The following is a 23,295-nucleotide window of genomic DNA, read 5'->3' on the forward strand; positions in this document are numbered from 1 at the left end:
CCCGTCCCCCCGGAGTGCTCTCCATCAAAATTGTGGGCAGAACTGAGCAAAGTTGCACTGTCACCTGTTAGATGCTCAAGGCTGTTACCAACGACAGGTGTAATCTTGCGCTCCTTGCCACGAGGAATTTTGGGACTTGGGCTGACTGCGTCAGACAAGTGACCATAAGCAACAACATGTCTAATGACGTTATCACGTCTAGCGACAGTCCCTGTTAAACGGGACTTTTCTGAGGAAACGTAGTACTGGTTTAAACGGGAGGGTTCCTAGAAAAAAGAGCCCAGCTGGAAGCGAACTCCTGCCTAGCTGCGAAAACGATGTACCAGCTACGCGGGATTTTTTGACACCTCGTCGAAAATGTTTCGACTGGAGCTCTGAGATAGCACCCGCGTAGAGATCAACCAATCAGACAAAAATTCTGCTTCTGAAGGATCACGTGATCTTAATCTGAGCGATAATCGATCACTGTTTGGCGTTCAAGTCTTTGTAGTAAATTAAAATGGTAACCTAGCTACGTGGGTTTCCTGGAAATGTGCGGGTTCTGAAAACTGTCCCTTTCGACGTGCAATCCGCTCGTAGCGGAAACATAATGTGATTGGGACTTAAATTTCACTGACGAAATGTCATTTATTTTATTACTTCTTCCCTTTCTGCATACGTAAATTTAATTGACAAGCAATTTTACTGTAAAGTTTAAAGATTTATGAATTGGAGTATGAGAATTTGATCTGTAATTCTCTGAAGTGCCGACAAAAGTAAAATGTGCTGGCGACGCTAATATTGGTCTTACTGTGAGTATTGTAGATCGAAGTTAGATGCTGTTTTGGTAAGTGTGTGTTTGCAATTGTGCTGCGGTCTAGGTAAGCTTGTATCTCCAGTCAAATTAGGTTTAAATTGGTGAACGGATAGAAATTGTGAGCAAATAGCATAGGTTGCAACCAGCTCCAGTTTGGCTGGTAATTTTATATTTTATACTATTTGAATTAAATTACTCATTATAGATGGTGAGGTAGAATGTAATTTTAATTCTGTGTTGTTTGTTTTACTGTTCATTATTCTGATGGTAAAAATTTACCTTGTATTAGCCAAAGTAAGTTATCTGGAAACTACAGCAGGTAGTTATGGCTGTTAGGTTATGTACGTAACATTGGATTAGGCTGAATTTGTTAATTATAGTAAAGGAAATCAGGGTTATTGGGTACATGAAAACGTCGCTTTCGTAGTGAGCTTCTTAAGTGAAGCGGGCTCATGTTAATTACGGGGAAAGCTGCTCGCGCAAGCAATTATACTGTTACTATAAAATAGACATTTCAAGGTCATAACGACCCTGCCTTCATTTACGATGATGACCACCCAAAAGGAATTACTAGAATTTAAAAAAATAAGAGGATTTGACTTTTTTTACCGCAGCAGTCCTTTACACGTTTCGGTGACATGGCTTGGGGAAAAGAAATGGCCTTTGAAGTGACTATTCTAAAATAGCAGACTATACTACAGCTTCCGGAAATTGAATGCGACGTGAACCGCTCGTGTTTTATTGAGGCAGACCAGGCGACAGCCTATTAAAAATGCGCCGATTTGACTGCAGGGAATGAAATACCTAGAAGTTCGAAAGGAAAGTTACCTTTTTATATACCAAAGTTTAGTTTCATTTGTTCAGCATGTATAGCATCATTTTATTTTGCATTATGTTATTCTAAATTATGTTATTTTATGCATTATGTTATTTTAAATTATTTTAACAGCAGTATGTTATTTTGAAACTACAGCCGTTAAAAATGTACAGTGCCCTTGCCGGGACTCGAACTCTGGACCTCTCGAATACGTGCCGAGTGTGCTACTGTTACACCACGAAGGCATGCTGGAAGGAGGGAGAAAATACCTTATAAGCAAAATACGCGAGGGCTATCTGTCTAAGCGAGAGATGGCTTCGTGAAGGACTTTCAAAGAATACTGGCTCGTATCCACGTTACATACGGGAAGAACCATGAAAATGTTTATGCTGTAGAGTCATTAAATTATTTTAACAGCAGTATGTTATTTTGAAACTACAGCCGTTAAAAATGTACAGTGCCCTTGCCGGGACTCGAACTCTGGACCTCTCGAATACGTGCCGAGTGTGCTACTGTTACACCACGAAGGCATGCTGGAAGGAGGGAGAAAATACCTTATAAGCAAAATACGCGAGGGCTATCTGTCTAAGCGAGAGATGCCTTCGTGAAGGACTTTCAAAGAGTACTGGCTCGTATCCACGTTACATACGGGAAGAACCATGAAAATGTTTATGCTGTAGAGTCATTAGGACTCATTGAGGAATGCCCTCACCGGGACTCGAACCACGGGTCCCTCGAATACGCGTCGAGCGTGCTGACCGCTGCACTACGTAGGCATGCTAAGAAGGCGGGAGAAATACCTTATAATGCAAGCACCCTGTTTGCGATATCTGAAAGCGGGTCGAACTACTTTACAGGTTCAGTGACTGCTGCTCAGCTTTATTTGCCAGGGAATTACTTTCGTATGGAAATCAGTTTTGTTAAAAATTGGTAGAGTAGGTTTTGTTTCTAAAAACTTGAATTTTGAATGAAATTTTTATGTACACGTAAGAAAAACGTTCATTTTCCGATTTTGTAGAGTCGTAGCAATATGATATCCATGGTTCTGTAGTTACCTACACACAAAATACGAAAATGTAGTGCATCATAACTAGTGAACGTATATGTAATATGCCATATCTAATGGACCTCTAGATATGGCATTTTCGTAAAACGGCAACACAATACGTCATATCTAGTGGAAAAATTTGTAACTTACTCTTCATTGTCAAAAATTAATAAAACAATATTAATCATAAAAACACTTTAAAAACATATTTGTTATAACTATGGACTTGTTACTTACTCGAAAGTATGGAAAACTGATGTACGATGTAAGTATCCGTAATTACGAAAATTGTTGCAAGAAAATATGTTCAAGTCCTTCGAAAAGTTTATTTTAATCAAGAAGTTACATCTTATCTTAAAAGCTGTCCCATATTTCTATTATTTCGTTTAGTTGATCAGAATATATAAATGGGAATAATTTTAGCCCTAGAATACTAGCCCTTACGTTTAGTACATTACTACTAACCATGCGTAAAATTTACTCACTACCATATTTAAAACACATTTACAGCATATTTAAAAAAACGTAGTTCTTGTAAATGAGCATACATTTAAATTCTATTCAAAAAATTATTTATTAAACACGTCTTTGTAATAAAATTAAGCAAAATAAGCATACTTAATGAGTAAAAAACGAAAACATAACGATGAAAATTACACTAACATATTGCCACAAGTTAAAACAGAATTTCTGCTGACGTTCACCGCATATTGGCTTTTTACATTTACCACAATAAGTAGTAGTATACTTTCTTTTAAAACGTGAACAAGAAAAACAATATTTTCTAGTCCTTTGTGGGCGCATTTCATTGTTGTGTAAGTAAAATTTACACAGGTTACTGTTCTAGGGTTAAATACGAGTAAGAATCTAAATTCATGATAGAAGTTTAGCAATTTCTGCTGGCCATAATGAAGCTGCTCCTATACTGACGAGAGTTTGCATTATTAGACGAAAGCGTGTGGTGACATTAATTAAAAAAAATCAGAAAGGTTTCAGATTTTAAATTACGTACAAAGGGGCCCTTTTTTAACATTTTGTGTATTCCCTTTATTTATTAAATGTCATGTTCTTCCCACATAAACCATAAAATTCAGTTCAAGAGCAATACCGCAAAATAATTTTAAAATGAGCATATCTTTAGAATTTGCGGTACACAAATACACAGATTAGAATACCGATACACAAATTAGAATTTCCGATATTTTCTACACCCACGCGCTGGAGATAAAAATGTTTTTTTCTGTTCAATGTTGCCATTGCTCGGTTTGAAATTCTGTTTCTGAGTTTGTTAATCAAAAATTCGTTAAAGTTTTACAAAATACGAAATCGATAATAAAACAAATTCCACATTTCAAATTTGGGCTTCCAGATGCCATATTCGCAGTAGGATTACCATTATTCAAAATTGGATGGCTCTAGGTACCGTTGTTTCATTACAATGCGAGAAATATATATACATTCACGCAGATTCTTCATTATTTAATTTCTTTAAAAACAATACAGGGAGATAATATTAGGTGGAAACAATTTGAAAAGTGAAACAACGCTTATAATAAATCAACGCAAAATGCCAAAACGAAATTAATAGTCCTTCTGGGCAAATTGCCCCTTTGGACTAATAACGTAGAGTTGACTAAGTAAATATTATAGTGTACAGTATGGTACTGAATAGTTAAGTCAAATTGAGTTTAATTTAATCTGGCTACTACTCAGTACCTAAGAAACATCTGGAAAATTTAAAAAAAAAAAAGAATTTTCAGCTGTTTTTCTGCATAACTACACATAAAAATCATCAAAAATGGAAAAATGGAAGAAACAAGAGAAAAATGTTTTTATTTATTTGCCACAAACTTCGAAAAACTGTAGACGTTATTTAGACTTATTTCGAGCAAGTTGATATTCTTCGAAGCACTGATCTGTTACGCATTGAATAATCAGGGAGGGTTTAGAAAATGCTACTTTTGCCCTGATTACTTTTTATAAACCAGTTCCCAAAGAAATGGATTTTTTGTTTCATCAAAATTCACATCATCAGTATCTCGCGTAAACTAATTCAGCTGTAAGACTAATAAAAAATATTGTTTTTCCCTCTCCACACGATTAAATCCAAAGTAATTTTGAGTACAATTACCTTGGGTAATAGATTACTTATTATTGTTATTGTAACTAACAATTATCGCTTCGTTTTGCTGGCTATCTTATTTCGAATGCGCAATGAAACGTATTTGATCTGAGCTAGCAGAGATGCCAATATAATTATGTGTCATGATAAAACTATTGGTACTTTTATGCTTTTGAAAAGACAGAAATAATCATAACGGGGAGCAGAATAAAAGTGTCAGTTGTCTTATTAGCATGTGAGTTTCTAATCTGGAAGAGAGGAAACAACCTTTACAAAGTTACGGTAATTTATATGCCGGGACACCCGCCACACAAACAGAATTTTTACTTGATTGATAAACATCGTAGTAAGCTACCTATCCGGAATAGTAGTTAGTGACTCTGACTGCCGTACCAAAGGGCCCGTGTTCGAATCCCGGAGAAGGCATGGATGTTGGTGAATGCATAATGTCTTTGCGGCATGGAGGCACTCTAAACATGCTGCGAGCCGAAAGTCTTCTCGAGATGTTGGTGATGGTGGTAGAGGGAAAAGGATAGGAGACCCTCAGACCCGTCCCACGGTGGAGCTCTCCATTAAAATTGGGGGGGGGGCGATGAACAAAGTAATACTGTCACCTGCATGATGCTCAAGGCTGTTGTTAACGATGCACTCCTTGCTGAGATGAATTTCGCGGGCTTGTTCTGATGTTTCGGTCAGACAAAAGAGATAAGTCATATTAACAACAACAACATCGTAGTTAACTAGAATCCTACGTGCTAAGCAATGTCGCGACATAAAAATATCTGCATCTTTATGAAGACTCCTTTTTACAAATTAAAAGGTGAACCAGCATTACCCATAAAGCTTCTTCAGTTGGCGAATGACATTTTCCTGAACTTTTCACATTCACAAAAAATGCATCTTCCGTAATTAGTGACATTTATTCGAATCCACTCCTTCCTAAAGCTTTCGCAATTCTCATAATCTTAGTGTTTCACGTTTTATTACTATTTTTTTCGATAGAGAACCTTAAAATTTAAGTTCTATGACTTTGAAAATCAGTCTGTACGAGTAACGTTCTATGTAGGTATGCCTTGATATACTATTAAGGGATACCTGATATATCATGAGGAATGGTTTTGCTATAAATGCTTAACAAATATATATTAACAAATATTTTAAATGGAATCCTCAGCACGGGGAAGTGGGCTCACTGGATTCCTAGCTACTAAAATTACAAACTACACACTGTTTCAAAATTGTAATTTCACAGTTCATTATAAATTGTTTTGAATTAGCAAAAATCATTAATTTTGCTTCATATTAAAGTAATAAAAACGTCACCACAGTATTTGAAGCAGAAGAAAAGCAGTCTATCACTTCTTACTTTTATTGCAAAGAGAATATTTTCCCATTCTGGTACCCTGTCGCCCAACATCACACACACAATGAGTAACAGTAGATGGTAATTCTTCGTCACAAGCGGGAAAGTTGGTCGCTGGACCGCTGCATTCATCTGAAACAAACAGCAATTTATCAATTGTCAAGTAAGTAATTAATTCTGGCATACATGAATTATGACAAGATTTTGGAAAAGTTTCCAAGCGCACTTACCGTAGATGCATCCCTTTTTGTCTAGAGGAAAACATCCCGAACAGCATTTGTATATGGTATGATACCGGGGTTCAAGTTTGTGCGTGTATCCAGTATAATATATCGTTCTGGAAAAGAAAATAAAGAGATATAATTCAAACACAGTCATAAAATAAACCTAGTACAAAGATCAGTCAAAACGTAATGCACAATCCACTGGTAGCTCGCTAATGTTAAGCATTAGATAAATGAAGTAGTGTAGGTAGAAGCTTTAGTCCTTCACCTGATACGTATTTGATTTTTATATCTTGTTTCAAGTAAGGTACCATGGACGATAAATGTGATTCACCTTTTAATTTGTAAACCCTATTGCCAACATGCAGTAACCGAAAACTCAGCAACATCGATCCACAGTGAGCTACTGCTAGGTTATGGGGATAACACAATGAGCCGAAGTAATGCGTGTCAATGGCTTCAGAGGTTTGGGTATGGTGACTGTAACATTCAGGACCAGCCACAGTTAGGAGTGATTTGTGCTCGCTTGGTTGTACCCGCTTGTTATTTGTGCTCGTTTGGTTACACGGCTCTCGACAAGCGAGATGATTCAAGTCACAAAGGAGGTGTACGATAACCTTTAGCAACGTTTTTCTTGGAGTTTGTCCAGAATGCTTTCATGGCGTCATCACGTGTGATGAAACCTGGCTGTTTCACTTCGATCCTGAGAGCCAAAGGCAGTGGACGGAATGGACCTGCATTCCTGTTATGGAAACAAAGATGGCTGTAGTACAGTAAAGCAATAGATCATATATTAAATGACATTTTCAAAGGACCAATATTTATTCCTATAAAATTTCATTTCTCTAGTATCTGCCAATATCAAGCTGTAATAAACTGTGCATTAAGTTGTAATCGATTATTATACTATAATCCTCCTAAAAAATGAGCAAAAGTAGCAAAATACAGAATAAAACAAAAACTATTTAATGAATATGCGTGATATTGATCAAAGAGCTTGGTGTGGCGTTTCTAGACCACACAGCAAACAATAAAGCAGCCATTACAAAAATACATGTATTACGATCATCACATGGGGAAAGACCAAATGGGTCGGAAAAATGTGCAATAGAAACATTACGCTAATGACGGATCCAAGCCCATACAAGTAAACCTCCTGCTCTGTAATAGTCTCTTTTTCGATTATATTTGGCGCTCGATAACGTGCCCTTGGCTTTCGCCCTATCATTGCCCTTCGGAAATCATTCTGAATACGCATTCGTAAATAGCACGTGGCCCCATTACTCTGGTGACCAACTGCGATGTGCACTCGCCCAATCTAACATGTGATGGGGATAAAGGGACACAAATCACAGGTCGTCGGAAGTAGAATTCGCCTTCATGCAATAACGCGCCACAGTTTAGCAGGATATGGGCCGTCTTGCAGCAAGAGAGAGATGCGACGCCATTTGTAGTACTCTTAGTGTTCTACGGCATCTTGCACATAGCAACAAGTAGCGATTGTCTGCCGTTCTGGTAATTCTCCGGTGTCCATGCTCACGCCTTCTACAATGGTTTTGATCCCTCTGGCAATGACTCCACAGCCTACTGATGACACTATTTAACTTGTAGGGTTTATATTTATTTTAACTAACATTTATTTTAAGTTTAAACTATCTTTCCTGTCAAGCCTTACTTTCCCCTGGAACTGCCAATGCCAGAATATGTAAATTTGAGTAGAACGCGCAAGGATTCAAATTATCAGCGGAAGTATTATGATTTAAATAGGAAGGAAACGAGTTCGGTGTGTGATATTCTTACTTCACGAGCGCGGAGGTAGTTAGCGAGAAATTGAAGAACCCCGCGTTTCGGCCTATGTGCTTGGCGGGAAGTAGTGTTAATCGTTCAAGTGAGCTTCAAGTCTGCTGAATTAGCAGCGGTATTGTAAAACGCGGTGAGTTAGTTATTTTAGAGAGCCTCGTAGTTACAGTCTTGTCTTTAGTTTCTTTTCAGGTTATTATTTTTATTTGACCGCCGAGTTGGCGCAGTCTGTGAGCGTCAAGAGCACGCAATTGTAATTTTTACGTTGAATAAAAAGGGACTTAAACCCTTCACAAGACTCTGTGTTTTATCCAGTTTTCACAGTCACCTCTTGGTTGCGTGCAAGTTGGAGGCGCGCAACGTTACAAACTTTCTCGCTACAGAGGATTCTTGCACCAGCTTGCAACATTCCGGCGCTTTGCACTCCAACGCATTTCATCGTGCAAATGGTGTCTTCGGCTCATGTTTTCCCTTTGGTTATCTCGGATTACACAGAACCGATGTGGACTTCAGGCTAAGTTCTGGTCCGCGTAGATTCAAGTCACTACTCAAGTGACTTAGACATTTAATAAAAGTAATTACGAACTCTGACAGCCATTTAAAATAAACCTTTCATTGGATTTCCAAACGAAATAAATACACAGCTCATGTATTACAACATAATTGACCTTTGCTTTCGAGATTTAAGCTCATAGAGTCTTACTCTCTTGTTCCACATAAACTAGAGTAGATCCTAAAATGACCTGGCGAATTCTCGCACAGGCGTGAAGAAAACTACTGACTCAAGAAGAATGGTTTAAAAATAACCCTTAAAAAATTAATTCAAACAGTAAACAGAAAAGCAAGGTCTTCGTGCGTTACAAAAGCCCCGTCCAACTTGCGATCAAACTAAATCGTAGAATAATAATTTAAGTCAAACCTAAAATAATAGTGCTAAATAGCACTTAAGTTACGCCTAACAGGTGGACTCACAAAAACCGAACCGGTGTGATGATTAACCCAATATGGCCAAGAGGATTACTCGCGTAATAGTGAAACAACAACGAAACGTACGCTTGGCTAGCGAAACACGCTTTGAATCTCAGAGATTCACCCGTTTAAATAAGCACTTCATTTAACTTTAAATTTACATCTTGGCGAGAGAATATGAGGAGAAGTTGAGACGTTTAGAAAAAGGTATCAACTTAAAATAAATTTGTTATGTAAAATAAGAAAAACCCCTACAAGCTAACCTAAAATGCTAACGCAAAACTTAAGTATTTAAATTATGAAAATTTGCAAGGTACAGCCCTATCGCAAGGGATTCAGGCCCTCTAGTCTCGCCAATAAAACATGCCAGGAAATGTTAAGACGATTCTAAGGTAACTAATATAAGAGGTGGGCAAAAATAGCATGAAAACGGTCAACGCCCGTTGCATAAAGCTCTCTCTTAAATTCAAGAACTCTGCTCTTATATATATTAAATAATTCGCATCTTAGGGAAAACCAACGAAAGTAAAAAGTGACAATAAAGATAGAAATAATAAGATGATGGGTTAATAAATATAAAATTTTATATAGTTTTGAGAGACAGTTCAACATTTCGTGATCATCAGTTCTTCCCATCTCATGTGAGGACTGATTAGTTAAGATGAGTGAATTCTGGCAGTTAGGTTCAAATTCCGAAAAATGCTTTGGTTGGATGAGATTTTTATGTTTTACCCTACATGCATCATCGCACGTAACGCTGTATTCATGTACGTTCAACGTGAATACGAAGCAGTGCCCTTTCGTAACATGACAATTGGCCAGTTCTTAGTTTCTAAGCCCTTCGAAGAGAACTTTAGTCCTTCATGAAAGCATCCCTCCCCTTAAGCTGATCACTATAGCAATCTCTGCCATAACCAATAAATTCTAATCTTTCTTTTGCACCTAAACAGTCTGTACGACTTGTAGAGGCATTACGTTATTTCGATGTTAGGAAACTGAAAAAATGAACAATGTCCTCCGCGGGACTTGAACCACGGACCTCTCGAATACGCGCCGAGTTTGCTGGTCATTACACCACGAAGACATGCTAAGAATGCGGGAGAAATACCCTATAGGCTAACCCCTATAAAATTATGTTTAATGGGAAAAATGCGGTTCCCAAATATGTATTGCCCGGAGCGCACCGTTTCCTCCGCACTCTCTGCTCACGTAAGTAATAGCACAAGCGTCAAAATTACTATTCATATATCGTATTGTTAAGTGTATACTATGCAAAATTACGCCAGTTTATATTAGAGCACAACCCCTTAATTTCCACTGTTACCTCGAGTCATTTATCTTCATTACGATCAGGGTTATTCGACCTGTCAGCAGAGACGAGATCCAAAGCTAAGATTGTGTCACTCACTTTTCCGCATATACACAGCGTAGTTACAGATTTCTGTCTGGTAGAAGAGTGTGGACGCAAGCTGTCAATCCTTTCTCGAATCACATTTTTCAATTACTGATACACGTAGGCTGCGGAGTTTTCCATTAAAGCCAATAAAATGATATCTTCAGACTAATTAAGTGACAGCTAACGTATGTACCTGTTATCGATTATTCTTCCTCTATCTATCAGTATGGTAATTTAGATATTATATAACTTCTGATAATCGGAGTTGTCGAATATGACATTGACATTTTTATTTTTTTATTATTTGTTTAATCAATGATTAAAATTTTCGCTTATTGAAGAGGAATAATTCAAAAACAAATTACAGTGCATATTAAAATACGGAAGATCGCTTCCAGACGTATGAAAAGTCCAGACTAGTAAGAATTCGGAAAAGACTAACAAGAAGAATTTTAATTAAGCCTGTACGCGATTTTTAGTCATTTAGACGTACGTTTTCCAAATGCCTTTCGCGTACGCTAATGACTTAATGCTCCTACCCCCAAGACGATATGAAATTTCTACTACAACGTCTTCGATTTTTGAATAGCCCTTACAATAGTTAATCGAAATTAAAACAAAAAGCAGTGCAAAATTTCTCGATACATTTAAAATAATAATTCTGAAAGAATATTTAACAGATGTTATATTCTCCTCTTCCCCTCATCTACATTAGAAAAATGTATGTTAACTAAAATTTATACACGAAGATACGCATAGGGTAAATATAATCCCAAAATTATATTTGAAATAATTACTTATCACATAAATTAGAAATTTGAATAAATTGAATTACATCTATTTTAAGTTCACGAAAAAGTTCTATTCCACGAAAGATTTATGGTCATTCGTCGTCTAAAAACGTAAATCTGCCCGTTCCTCGTCATTCGAATCTGTCGAAACATAACATAAAAAAACTACTACATATTTTTATTCATAAATTTGGAAAAATTAATTTTATTGATGAGTAGTAAAGAAGCGTTCATTTAAAAATAAAGGGGGAGCAGTCAAAACGTTCTATTCTTTTCTGTAAGGAACTGAATGCTCGGTGTTTAATATTTGGATATATTAACTCTTGAAATAATCATATTTTATGTATACTAGAATCAATTTTAAAATATTCTCATAAAATTCCAAAATAATAATACTGATAATTAAATGCTGGCCAAATGCTATTTTCTGTCAAATTAAACAGAAAAAATTAATGAACTTTGGGTTTCAGGAGTTTTAATTTATTCACTTTTTTTTCACTGCATTCTATTTGTACCTTCTCAACAAATATGGGTGCATTTTTTTAAACAGTGATGATAAATTTTTTTTTATTACATGCAAATTAAAATTTTTTAATTAAAATCTTCTAATATTAGGTAAAACAGTTTTTTATCAATTTATTGTTATTCGTAAACGAAAGATTCGAGAAAACTGGAAACCATTCATTCATATAATTAATTATACATCAATGCATTTGTTATTCTTTAACTGATATAGCTAGCAGAAAAACAAAACTGGGAGAGGGGACGGGTAGACAATCTTCACAGCCCTCAAGAGATACATATCGTTTTTATGCAGCTTCCCATGGTAAATTACAGAGGTTGCTGACACATTTTTAGAACGATTTATTATTCCAAAGGGGCTTTACCCCTGAGCGACTATTATTTTCGTTTTGCGATTTTGCGTCGAATCACTCTGAATGTTCGTTTCACTTTTCAAACTGTTGCCACGAAATATTATCGCCCTGTATTATATTTGAAAAAATTAAATAATGAAGCATCTGTATAAATGTATGTAAGTTTCTCGCATTGTGATAAAACAACGATACCTAGAGCCATCCAATTTTGAACAACGTAATCCTACTGCGAATAAGGGCATCTGGAAGCCCAAATTTGAAATTTGGAATTTATTTTATTATCGATTTCATATTTTGTAAAACTTTAACGAATTTTTGAATAACAAACTCAAGGATTTCAAAGCCAGCAATGGCAACGTTGTACAGAAAAATTATTTTTATCTCCAGCGCGTGAGACTGTGCATTGGAAATTCTAAAGATATGCTCAATTTAAAACTATTTGAAAAATTTAAAACTATATGAACTGAATTTTATGGTTTAAGTACGAAGAACATGATATTTTAAATAAAGGTAACACGCAAAATGTTAAAAGACGCTCTTTTGGACGTAATTTAAAATCTGTGAGATTTTATTTTATTTTTTTTTTATAATTTTTTTATTATTATTAATACTTAAAATGTAAATAGTATTTTTTTACATGTTCGCTCGGACAGCCTTTTTTTCTGTCTGCATGGTTATTTCCAGGGATACTGATTTCCATTCCTCTTCCTCTGCTTTCCTATGTCCATCAATCGTGGTGGGTTTACGCTTAGAAAGAGTTCTTTTTTAAAAAAAACCAAAGGTACAATAATCCATAGGTGAAACATCAGGGCACTACGCAAGAATATGTTGAAAAGGTGTATATGCAAGGAATGACGTTTCGAGTATGGCTTGTTGCTTTGTCTTGAAGAAGTTTTATTCTTGGAAAGTTATTGGGACAATGAAATGGAATTTCTTTTGCAACTATCGGAAGTATAACTTTCTCTTGATAGTATGTTGAGTTGATTTTATAATTTTTTCCCGCTCTTTTTATCTTTAATTTCCCTTTTCAAGAGAAACCTACGGCGAATTATAAATCCCTTACTGAAACTCTTTGCCATTGACAGAACCAGGTTTGTACATTTTCTTCTCTTCGTTTTTGATATTAAATAGACCTTTTTTTTTCCGTTGCAGTCATTTAGTTAAAACCATGCTTCACCAAGGTTCACAATATCCTGCTATTTATATCCTGCTAAATAGTTTTCATACAGGGTTCTACAAGTTGTTCTGCGTTGAACCAGCTGGTGAACATTATGTTTCTTAGCTTTTTTAATTTGTAAATCTTGATTTATTATGTTATTTATTGTTGCTACAGATGTATTTAAAGACTTTGCAGTTGATTTCTGCGTCGTCAGATTTTTCTCTTGTTACCAATAATTTAACTTCAGAAACATTGAAAACAATAAGTAACCTTTTTCAGGTGTTCGTTCGGAGTCTTCTTTCCATGTAGAAATGATGATTGACAGATTTTTCTCTTTTTGATTAATATTATTGCTCATTTTTCACATAGAAATTTTATTACCATGCATTTCACAATGATTTTGAATTAATGAAACAGGAATATTTCTATTCGGAAAGCGTAAAAACTTATTTTTCATTCTACAGCGTGTTTACATCCGAAATTTCGAAAGAAGAATAAATTAAAAAATAGCAGACGATATTTCTCATTTAAAATAAGCTGTTGCCAAAAATGCTTATTCCAAAATATTTGCGTTTTAAAATTATTTATCGAAATCATTCTAAAAATGTGTAAATACCATCTGTAAATAATTATTCTTGTTATGGCACAAATAATAAATGACAGACTTTTTGTTACGTTAATTAGAAGCAACTTCTTTCCCGGGGCAAGAGTTTCAGATCAACCTGGAAACAATAACTTCAACACTTTCACACATTAAAAGCAAAAGAAGGAGGGGAAAAGAAAGAACAAAGAGATAATTAGGAAGATAAATTAAAACAACTTAAATTGCTCACAAATTACCTTGGTTTGTAGTCTGTGCACCAGCTGTCCGTGTATGGGCAATTGGGTTTGCGTATTCTTTCGATTTTAGTGTAAGCTCGAAGACATGGTTTTCTAACTTTGACCATAGACATCACATTATAAGAACAAACATTAGGCCTGTAACAGAAACATAAAAATTAACAAGTCTTCATAGAAACATCAATGGCATATAAGAACCTCATTTATCGTATTTCACAAAACATTTCTTTACATAAATATTGTCTTATTTAGAAATACTTTTTATGAAACATAATTTCAAATGTACTACTAATTTTTAAATGGCCAATAACTAGAATTGGAAGGCATTTTTTCAATCTTTACTAAATGCACATATGCAATATATTCATATATAATAGTTAACTTGGTTCTCTTTCAAACTTTCCAGATGTTTATTAAGTTGCTGCTATGATATTACGCTTACGAAAATGTCTTATAGAGTTCTATAAAAAAAATCCAGTGATGAACATCTCCAGTATCCTTTAGAATTATGGTCCAATTTTCTATAAACTTTTCTATGAATTAGATCAAAATATTATATGGATTGTGTAAAATTACAGAGATAGCTTCTATAGCGGCATGCATAGAGATTCTATACAGAGATAGTACATATTCTATAGAGACTTTTATGCAGTCTCTATGCAGATATTCTATAAAAATATGTACAGTTTCTAAAGTTTTCATGCTTAGAATTTTTATGTAATATGTGCAAAATCAGCTAATAGAATTCGCTATTCCTTTCATTGAATTAAGTAGAATTTGTATGTATGTTCTTCATATTATAGAAAAATGGAGGCACATACAACCATCAAATTTTGAGCATACATAATCCTGCATACAAATATGTGCACCTCGAACTCCGGAATTTAAATTTCTAGCTTCTTTTCATATTTATTATATGTTTTGTGCTAACTTAATGAAAATTTCTTTAACAAACTCAGTGATTTAAAAGCAATGTCTTGCCACTCAGCAAGGCACACGACAGTTATATTTCGATTTTAATCAGAAAGCTCACTTGAAAGAAATCTGCTGCAACACCCGAAATAAAATATTTTTATCTTCCACGCACCGATGTGTTGCCATTCATGTAAGATGTTTAATTTTTCTTTCAAATTAAATCTTTCTGCTATTAATTAACAAACTAAGCGATTTAAAAGTAGTAAACGCAGTTCTTCATCTCCATTACTATTAATTATTTACTTTACCCATGAAATTATCCTAGATGGAGTCATTAAAATCATTATATATTTTTCTTTTTTATAACAATTATTTTAGGCAGTTAATCTCAAAAACAACTGTTCAACGATTGATTAACGTTTCAAAATATTTGCAATGAAATCTGTTGAGCCATCTTAATTTTTCCCATTTTATACGTTTATATATACTTTATCCGCGTTTCATTTTAAAGGGTGCTTCGTTTTTGTCACTTAAGTCATTAGTCGCTCTTAAACACAGCATTATATTATTTTTATGGGACTTTTAAAGTTATAACATCCCCATATATATCAGTTTTAAATAACTGAAATGTTTACAGGTTATAAATAAAATATTTCGCTCTCTTTTAAGACAAGAATGACGATAAAAAATCTTAAGCATACGAACTTAACCTGTATAATTTCATTTTATCTTACATATTTAATCGCGTATAATATATGTAAATTTTAATGTCAAGTTAGGAATAATATATTTTATCATAAGGTTATAAATAAGAGAATTAACTAAAAGAATGATTATTCATTTCTGAGAAACGATTTTTCAACTTAATGAAAAATTAACGTTGTATTAATTAACGTTAATCCATAACGTTGTAATTCAGATTAAAAAGAAGAAAAATTTATTTAAAAATTTTTCAGAAAATTTATCCTTAAGCTTTTAATGAAATTTTGGCTATTTAACTCATAAAATAATTAATAAACTAAAAGAAGAAAAAATATTTATGATATAGTTTCATGAGAACAAGAAATTAAATACAGTGGCTCACAAAAGTGTTCGGACACGTTTCAGTGAAATATTGCTTTATTAATTAATAAAAATTCCCATTTTAGAATGAAATTATTTTAATAATAAAATAATACAAGTATATAAATAATTTAATATCAAATAATAACATAATATAATATTAAATAATTTAATATCAAATAATAACATAATATAGTATTAAATAATAATATAATATAATATTAAATAATTTAATATAAAATAATAAATATAAAATATAAATAATTCAATATAAAATAATATAAATTTCTCTTAGCAAAGCTACATTATTTATTTTAAGAGCATATTAAAACTGTTTTTTTGGAAAATCAATAATAAAAAAGGTAGCAGAAAATTCACCTCACAAAAGTCTTCGTACGCTTTAAAGGAATCTGCACATATTAGTAAATATTGTAGCATTTCTATCAGTTAATATTTTGTAGTATGTACTCCAGGATTTATGACACCTTTCAAATGTTTCGCCATAGAGTTCAACAGTTATTTTGTAATATCTGCATCACTGTTCCTCCATTCTTCCATCATTACTGTTTTTAGTTCGGTTTTTGTTTTAATGTTGTGTTTGCGTACGCTAACCTCTAATTCTCTCCAGATGTGTTCTGTTGGGTTTAAATCTGAAGACTAAGTAATGTTTTCAGAACTTGTGGACACCAAAAAAGACGAACTTGTGGACACCCAAAAAATGAACGTTGGGAGCCATGTGCTTAGTCGTTATCCTGATAAAAAAATAAAGTTGTTTCCAGTATCAAAATTTTAGGCGGATAATTTTAAATTATCTTTTAAAATATTTAAATAAAGAGCATCGTTTATTGTGCCATCTATAAATACTGAATTATTTAATCCTAATCCTGACAAGCACCCTCACACAAGAACACCTCCACCGCCATGCTTTACTGACCAACCAAGCTCTTGGGATTAAGCTCCTCATTTTTTTTTCTTCCATACAATTATACTCCTGTCGGAATCAAAAATGTTAAATTTGCCTTCATCTGCAAATAATACATGATTCTAATACGCTTCGGGCTTATTTACCATTGATTTTGAGAAGAAAAGCCTAAGCTTTCTATTTTTTTCACTTCCAAAAAATTTTTTTCGCGCAGATTGCCCATGTAATCCAGCTGATCTGAGTACTCATCAATCAGTTTTAAGTGAAATTGAAGTAGAAAAGTTTAAATTAAATTCCGTAGAAATCTGTAAAACACTCAAACATAGATTTTTCACAGATTTTCTAACTATAAATACCTGATCACGTTGAGTCACATCGATTCCTCTTTGCCGAACAATCTCTTCTTACTTTATTTTGGATCCGATTTTCTTCTTTAAAGCATTTTATCAAATACTGCACCATAGAATGGGATAAATTTCCTAATCTAGCGATATCCCGAATTGAATTTCCATCCTTATGATGAAAGATGATCAATTTCCGAATGCTGTTTGTTCGTTGTTTCCTACGAGCTGTTTTTAATTATTAAATAAAATATAACGAAGTAAGCAAGCAAAAATAAAGCCAAACAATTTTTTAAACGTACCCAAAATACAAAAATAAAAAAAGTGATATATGTCAATTTTATCTATGAAATTTTACGAAACGTTTTCGGTGCACGATCACTTTTGTGGCGTATTTTATCCATGCCTCCTTACATTTTCAATTTTAGAAAAAGAAAATAGGTCAGTATTAAAAAATAAGAAGTATACTTTTATTCAGACTCACTTGGAGATAATATGAAAAAATATCGGCTTAATATTCGAATTCAGTTTGGGTTACAGAGCTTTTTCTACAATTCTTAAAGTGTGCGAACATTTTTGTGAGACAGTATAATTATTTTTACATAATTACTGTTACCGTTATAATCACGAATAAACGTGGCCGCCTAAAAAGGAAATAAACCATTATCTTTACAAATTTACTGAGGGTGCCGCAAGGTTTTATAATACGAGATAGAAATTTATAGAGGAATTTTGCAAAGAAAATTTAATCTCTTGTTCCCATTAAAATTACATGATAAATTATTTTTATCTTTCCAATTCAATATTTATTTTATAAGCTTTAAATAAAAGCTTGTTTTACTTTAAAATATATGATATGGATACCGCATGAGTTCCTTGTACAGCCTATTAAATTATACACATTTTTGCTGCATATTTTCTCGGATTTCATTAGAGATATCTTTCTCATTCAAATAATTCAGCTCTCATTCCGCGGCAAGGCAACAATGCATAAAAACTTGAAAACCTATATTAAAAACTGTAAAATACAGAAAAACATAAAACACCAACTATAGTTAAAAACAGATTAATAAAAAACAATTTTTACAATTAAAGTTAGAGTTTCTACTCAAAAACAAGCTATTCGACCAGCGGGTAAGAAGACGTTTCGATGCACAAAATTGAAAGTTTGCTTTTGGTCCCACTAGAGAAAAAGACACTGAAGTTGGTGTACAAGCTGACTGAATTCACTATTCTATTGTTTCAAATGTAAACAAATAGAGAAGTCGTTAGGCTTAGTAGCTCTTACACAACTTTCAGATTGTTTATAATTCTACAGCTATTGCATTCAGATTAACTAAAGGCATAAAATCCTTAACCGGAACACAAGAACAACATAATTCAATCACTTTTACAGCAAAAAATGCGCAATTGACCAACATATCAGAATAAAAAATCAGAGGTCAAGGACCCCGGGTAACAGAGTGGGTATATTGTGGCCGGCTGCAACCAAAACAGTACTCAACTACATGTTATAGCAATCCCATATACACAATTTCAACGTTCTATGTTTACTTGTTTCTGAGTTATGCGGGACACATATATATGCATTGACAGACGTCACGAAGAAATCTCTTCTAAATGCACTTTAAATACATTTTGGAAAAAGATTCCTTCATTCTGTCCAGATATCATGCAAAAACACCGTTCAAATGGACTCGAGAGTAGTCAAAATGGATATTTTCCTTGAACTATGATACCCGAAATTTTTCGAGATTCCTTTACTTCGTACAAGGAAATAAATGTTTAATTTTAAAATGTCAAAACATGAATAGTTATGACAGTTAAAACATTTTTATAATTGGAAGTACAGTACAACTCCAATTATCCGAACTCCGACTATCCGAATCGCTTTCAGAATTAAAGAAAAAGAGAGAGGGAAGAGACAGGAAAAGATGAGGATGACGTGTCACTTGAGGAATTAAGAAACAGTCTTTTAAAAATTCCTGGATGTTCAGAAATTAGTGCTGAGGATACAGTAGAATGGATGATGTGTGATTCGTCAGAAACTGCGTTTGAAATTCTAAATAATGATAAACTTATTGAAAGTGTGAGAGAAGAAAGTGTCGAGGAAGTAGATGACCTTAATGTCGAAGTTGAAGCAGACACGGGACCATCAGCTAATGAAGCGTTTGCCGACCTTGAAACTGCGTTGAAGTGGATGGAGCGTGAGCCCGAGTGAGACCACATGCAACTTCTCATTGTCGAGCGGATGCGCGACTTGGCTGCCCGAAAACGGATGAAGACAGTCAAACAGCTTACTTTGACCGAGATGTTCAGCAAGCAATGACTTTCAGTACTTGTAAGTACTGTACAATACGCTATATAACAATGTACGTAAAAGTGTTGCCTTTCATTTTAATTAAAACTTTTTTTTATAAAAATAGGTTTCCCCTCTTCCCATTTTCAACATACAGTAATTAATTAAAATGCACGTGGACCTTTTCTTCGGGAAAAAATCCAATTATCTGAATTTTTCATTATCCGAATGGAGTCCGGTCCTAATTGATTCGGATAATTGGAATTCTACTGTACATGTTGCATGAACGATTGCAAAACTAAAGGACGGGTTCTAGACACGGTGTACAATATTTATCTTTCGCGTATTAAATTTTATTTCCTGAATTTAGTCATGTAACGTTTAACTAAAATCTAAGCAGTTTTCCCTCATTATAAAACGCGTGGAGGCAGAAATAAACTCTCGTTTTAAGGTCACCCACGTTATATTTAAAGCGAATTTTCACAGTTGAAATTATCCTTATGGATGCGATGTTCTGCGTTTTAGAATTGCATTAGAGATTAAAAAGAAAACCACAGACGATACTAGACGACGCCTCATTAAAAAGTCAATGATTTCAGAAGAGCCAAGATTTCAATCTGCATAAAAAGTAAAATGTATATTCTTAATAGTCGTCTTTCTCAGTTCCACCCATGTAGCTATCGTATTGCGAGAGAAAGTAAATTGGCAGTCATATAATAAGGCATATAGGTTTTCAAGCTAAATTTCTGATGCTTGTGGCAACGTTCCTTTCGTTTCAAAAATTAGATTAATCAAGCCTTCGAAACCTCAGGACTTAATTAGTAAATAAAAACTTATTAGTAAACTAAAAAACTTATAACTAAATTTATTAATATTTCAATTATATTTAAACGCGTTTTTATATTGAAATCCTTATTACCATTAATGTAGAAAAACTTTTTCAAATAGAGTTCGAATGTCCAACTGTTTCATAAATTGCGTCCTCCCCCCAAAGAAATCACTTAAAATATGAGCACGCATTATTTCTCCAATATTATATTTTTCATTTCCCCTCCTTCCCATTTTGTGAGTAATATTATAGCATTTTTATTTTGAGTTTTATTCATTTATTCATATTTTTTATCAAGTTTAGAATGTATTTTAAATGAATGAAGAAAGCAAACGATAAACGTAGAAATTTTAAACAAAAGGTAATAGAAAACGACAAAAACATGGGAAACAGCTGCCGAACCTGTAGAGACATTAGATTACTTTAAAGCATGAGACATGAAAAATAAGCAATGCCTTCGCCGGGATTCGAACCTGGATCTCTCGAATACGCGCCAAGTGTGCTACCGTTACACCACGAAGGCAAGCAGAAAGGAGGGAGAAAATATCTTATATACTTCCCCTTTTAAAGGGGGGCTGGGGATTAGGGAACCCAGTCGCCAAATTCTGGTGGTGAAGAATCATCATCCATCACTTTTTAGTTCGGGCGTTATTGTAGAGTCATTAGTCAAATATTAGGATTTTCTTCATGCAAGAGACATGAAAAATATGCAAATGCCTTTGCCGAGACTCGAATCTGGACCTCTCGAATGCGCGCCCATTGTGCTACTATTACACCAGGCATCCAGAAAAGAGGGAGAAAATACGTTATAATCCTCACTATTTATTTATTTACTTACAAATGTCTGGAATTTGGCACTGAAACTATCAGCAGTGTTCTTTCCCAATACTTCTCTGCGGCAGAATTAAAATCATTAAGTGCGCAGCACGTATTTAAATGCTCTTTTTCTATGGGTTGTCCAAACTCTCAGAGAGAATACATTGGAGAATTCCCAACTTTAATGCTAAAAAGGTTAGCAGTGTGGCTTTCCCTGTCTTTCTCCCAGCTTTAACGCACACACTTTTTATTATGAATTATTTTTAATTCCATATTTATGTCTCTTAGCAAATTGAAAAGCTCAGAAACTTTCTGAGTTTTTATAGGACAGTCGTTCTGTTCTTACCCAAGAAATCTGCACTCTAATTTCCGTGTAATCCACACTGTCTGGCACCCGCTGTAGAGCTACTGAGTCGATAAGAGTATTTATAAGAAGTCGGTACATACACATACGTTTTGAATTGCAAGTTCAGTTGCTGTTAAGAACATGAAATTCAGCAGAGATGTACCATTCGTTCACGAACTAATTCCAAGAATCGATTTACTTTACCGAGCGAGAAAACGTTGATTCATCTGCAAAGAGAGATAGCTCTTTTCGAATTCACCCACAGAGCTTTTGTTGGAAACGTGCCAAGAAAATTCGATTCTCAATTTAGGGAAGAAAAGAACGCTTATTCTTCCACGTTAAAAGTGAGTTTAATTTTTATCATGTCCCAACTTTTTGAAGATTATTTTACTCTAGAATTTTACTGTTAGTATTTTGTAGAAAGGAGGCTTTAGGGAATCTCAAAATTGCAGTTGAAAGAAATAAGTCCAAGGAGTTCGTGGTTTGATTGAGTAGATTCATCCAATCTCATTTGCTGTTCAATTCCTTTCGCTTTTCGTTAACCATTCCCGATCCACTGTTCGTTAGACTCTTTCTGTTTACTCCATGCTCGCTAACCGTTCTTGTTTCATTCCAAGTTCCCGACATTTTTCATCAAGTTTACTGTTAATGAGCGGTGAGTCACGAAAAAGAACCGATTCAGTTCAGTGAGTGAGCGGTTCTGATCTAATCTTATGAAAGTGTGGTGTTGTCATTCTCTAAAGTCAGAGGTATAATCCGAGAGGATGACGATTTTGAACAAAGAGGTCCTATATCTGTAAGGCAACATGAATTGCTCCCAAATCCCTATAAAAACTAACAGTATGAACAACGACTGCTTCATAAAAGGAGAAAATTTTGCAGAGATCGTGTACGATCTCTGGCAACAATGTCTCTTCCTTTTACAGAATCCTCACTGCATATGCGAGTACACTGACTGTCAGAAAAACGGCTATCAGTTGTGTATAGTTCAACCGAATGGGCTACGAGGTCACACATTTCTTCTTTGTTGATTTTTAAGATGAGATCAAGATTCAGTTGGCCATTACTGAAACCTGTTGTGTTGTTGCTGTGACTTATCTCACTGTATGACGGTAACAACAGAATAAGCCCACAAAATTCATAGGGGTAACAAGCGCAAGACTCAGCCTATCATTGGCAAGAGCCTTGAGTTGACAGTACTAACTTCATTCAGTTCCGCTCCAATTTTGATAAAGTGCACCCCGAAAGGGAGCAAGTCCGATGGTCTTTCACCCCCTTTTCCCCTACCTACAAACTCTCCAGAAGACATTCGGCTCGCTATATATTTAGAGTGCCCCCATGGCCCAAAGACGCTATATATTTACAAGCATCCATACATTCTTCGGATTCGAATCCGGGCCCTTCGGTATCGCAGTAGGCTCCCCTAGCCACTCGGACCTAAAGAGTCGGACATTCCATCAGCTCCTAAGAATATGGCAAGAACGTTGGGATCAAGCCTCCACAAGGAGACGTGTTTACAATCTCATTCCCAAGGTCAAGACAACAATCGAAACTAATAGCAATTA

At 34.6% G+C, this 23,295-nt stretch overlaps 1 protein-coding gene across 6 annotated transcripts in view; it reads right to left on the minus strand.

Moving 5' to 3' along the window:
* LOC118192818 (uncharacterized) overlaps window positions 1–23,295 on the minus strand; it is a 560,683-nt gene that overhangs the window by 326,629 nt on the left and 210,759 nt on the right. For all 6 annotated transcript variants that reach the window (XR_015040285.1, XR_015040286.1, XM_085813364.1 and 3 more), the window contains exons 2-4: window positions 14,201–14,338; window positions 6,377–6,483; window positions 6,150–6,278 (exon numbers count right to left, since the gene is read on the minus strand). Coding sequence is in view for 4 of the 6 variants with exons in the window: in XM_085813364.1 (XP_085669490.1) it covers window positions 6,150–6,278; window positions 6,377–6,483; window positions 14,201–14,338 (374 nt within the window). In the remaining 2 variants the exon portion in view is untranslated. The remainder of the gene's footprint in view (window positions 1–6,149; window positions 6,279–6,376; window positions 6,484–14,200; window positions 14,339–23,295) is intronic.

Source organism: Stegodyphus dumicola, chromosome 3, assembly GCF_044657685.1.
Source record: "Stegodyphus dumicola isolate Sdum_Otavi_A_Nest chromosome 3, ASM4465768v1".
In the NCBI taxonomy this organism is placed as follows: domain Eukaryota; kingdom Metazoa; phylum Arthropoda; class Arachnida; order Araneae; family Eresidae; genus Stegodyphus; species Stegodyphus dumicola.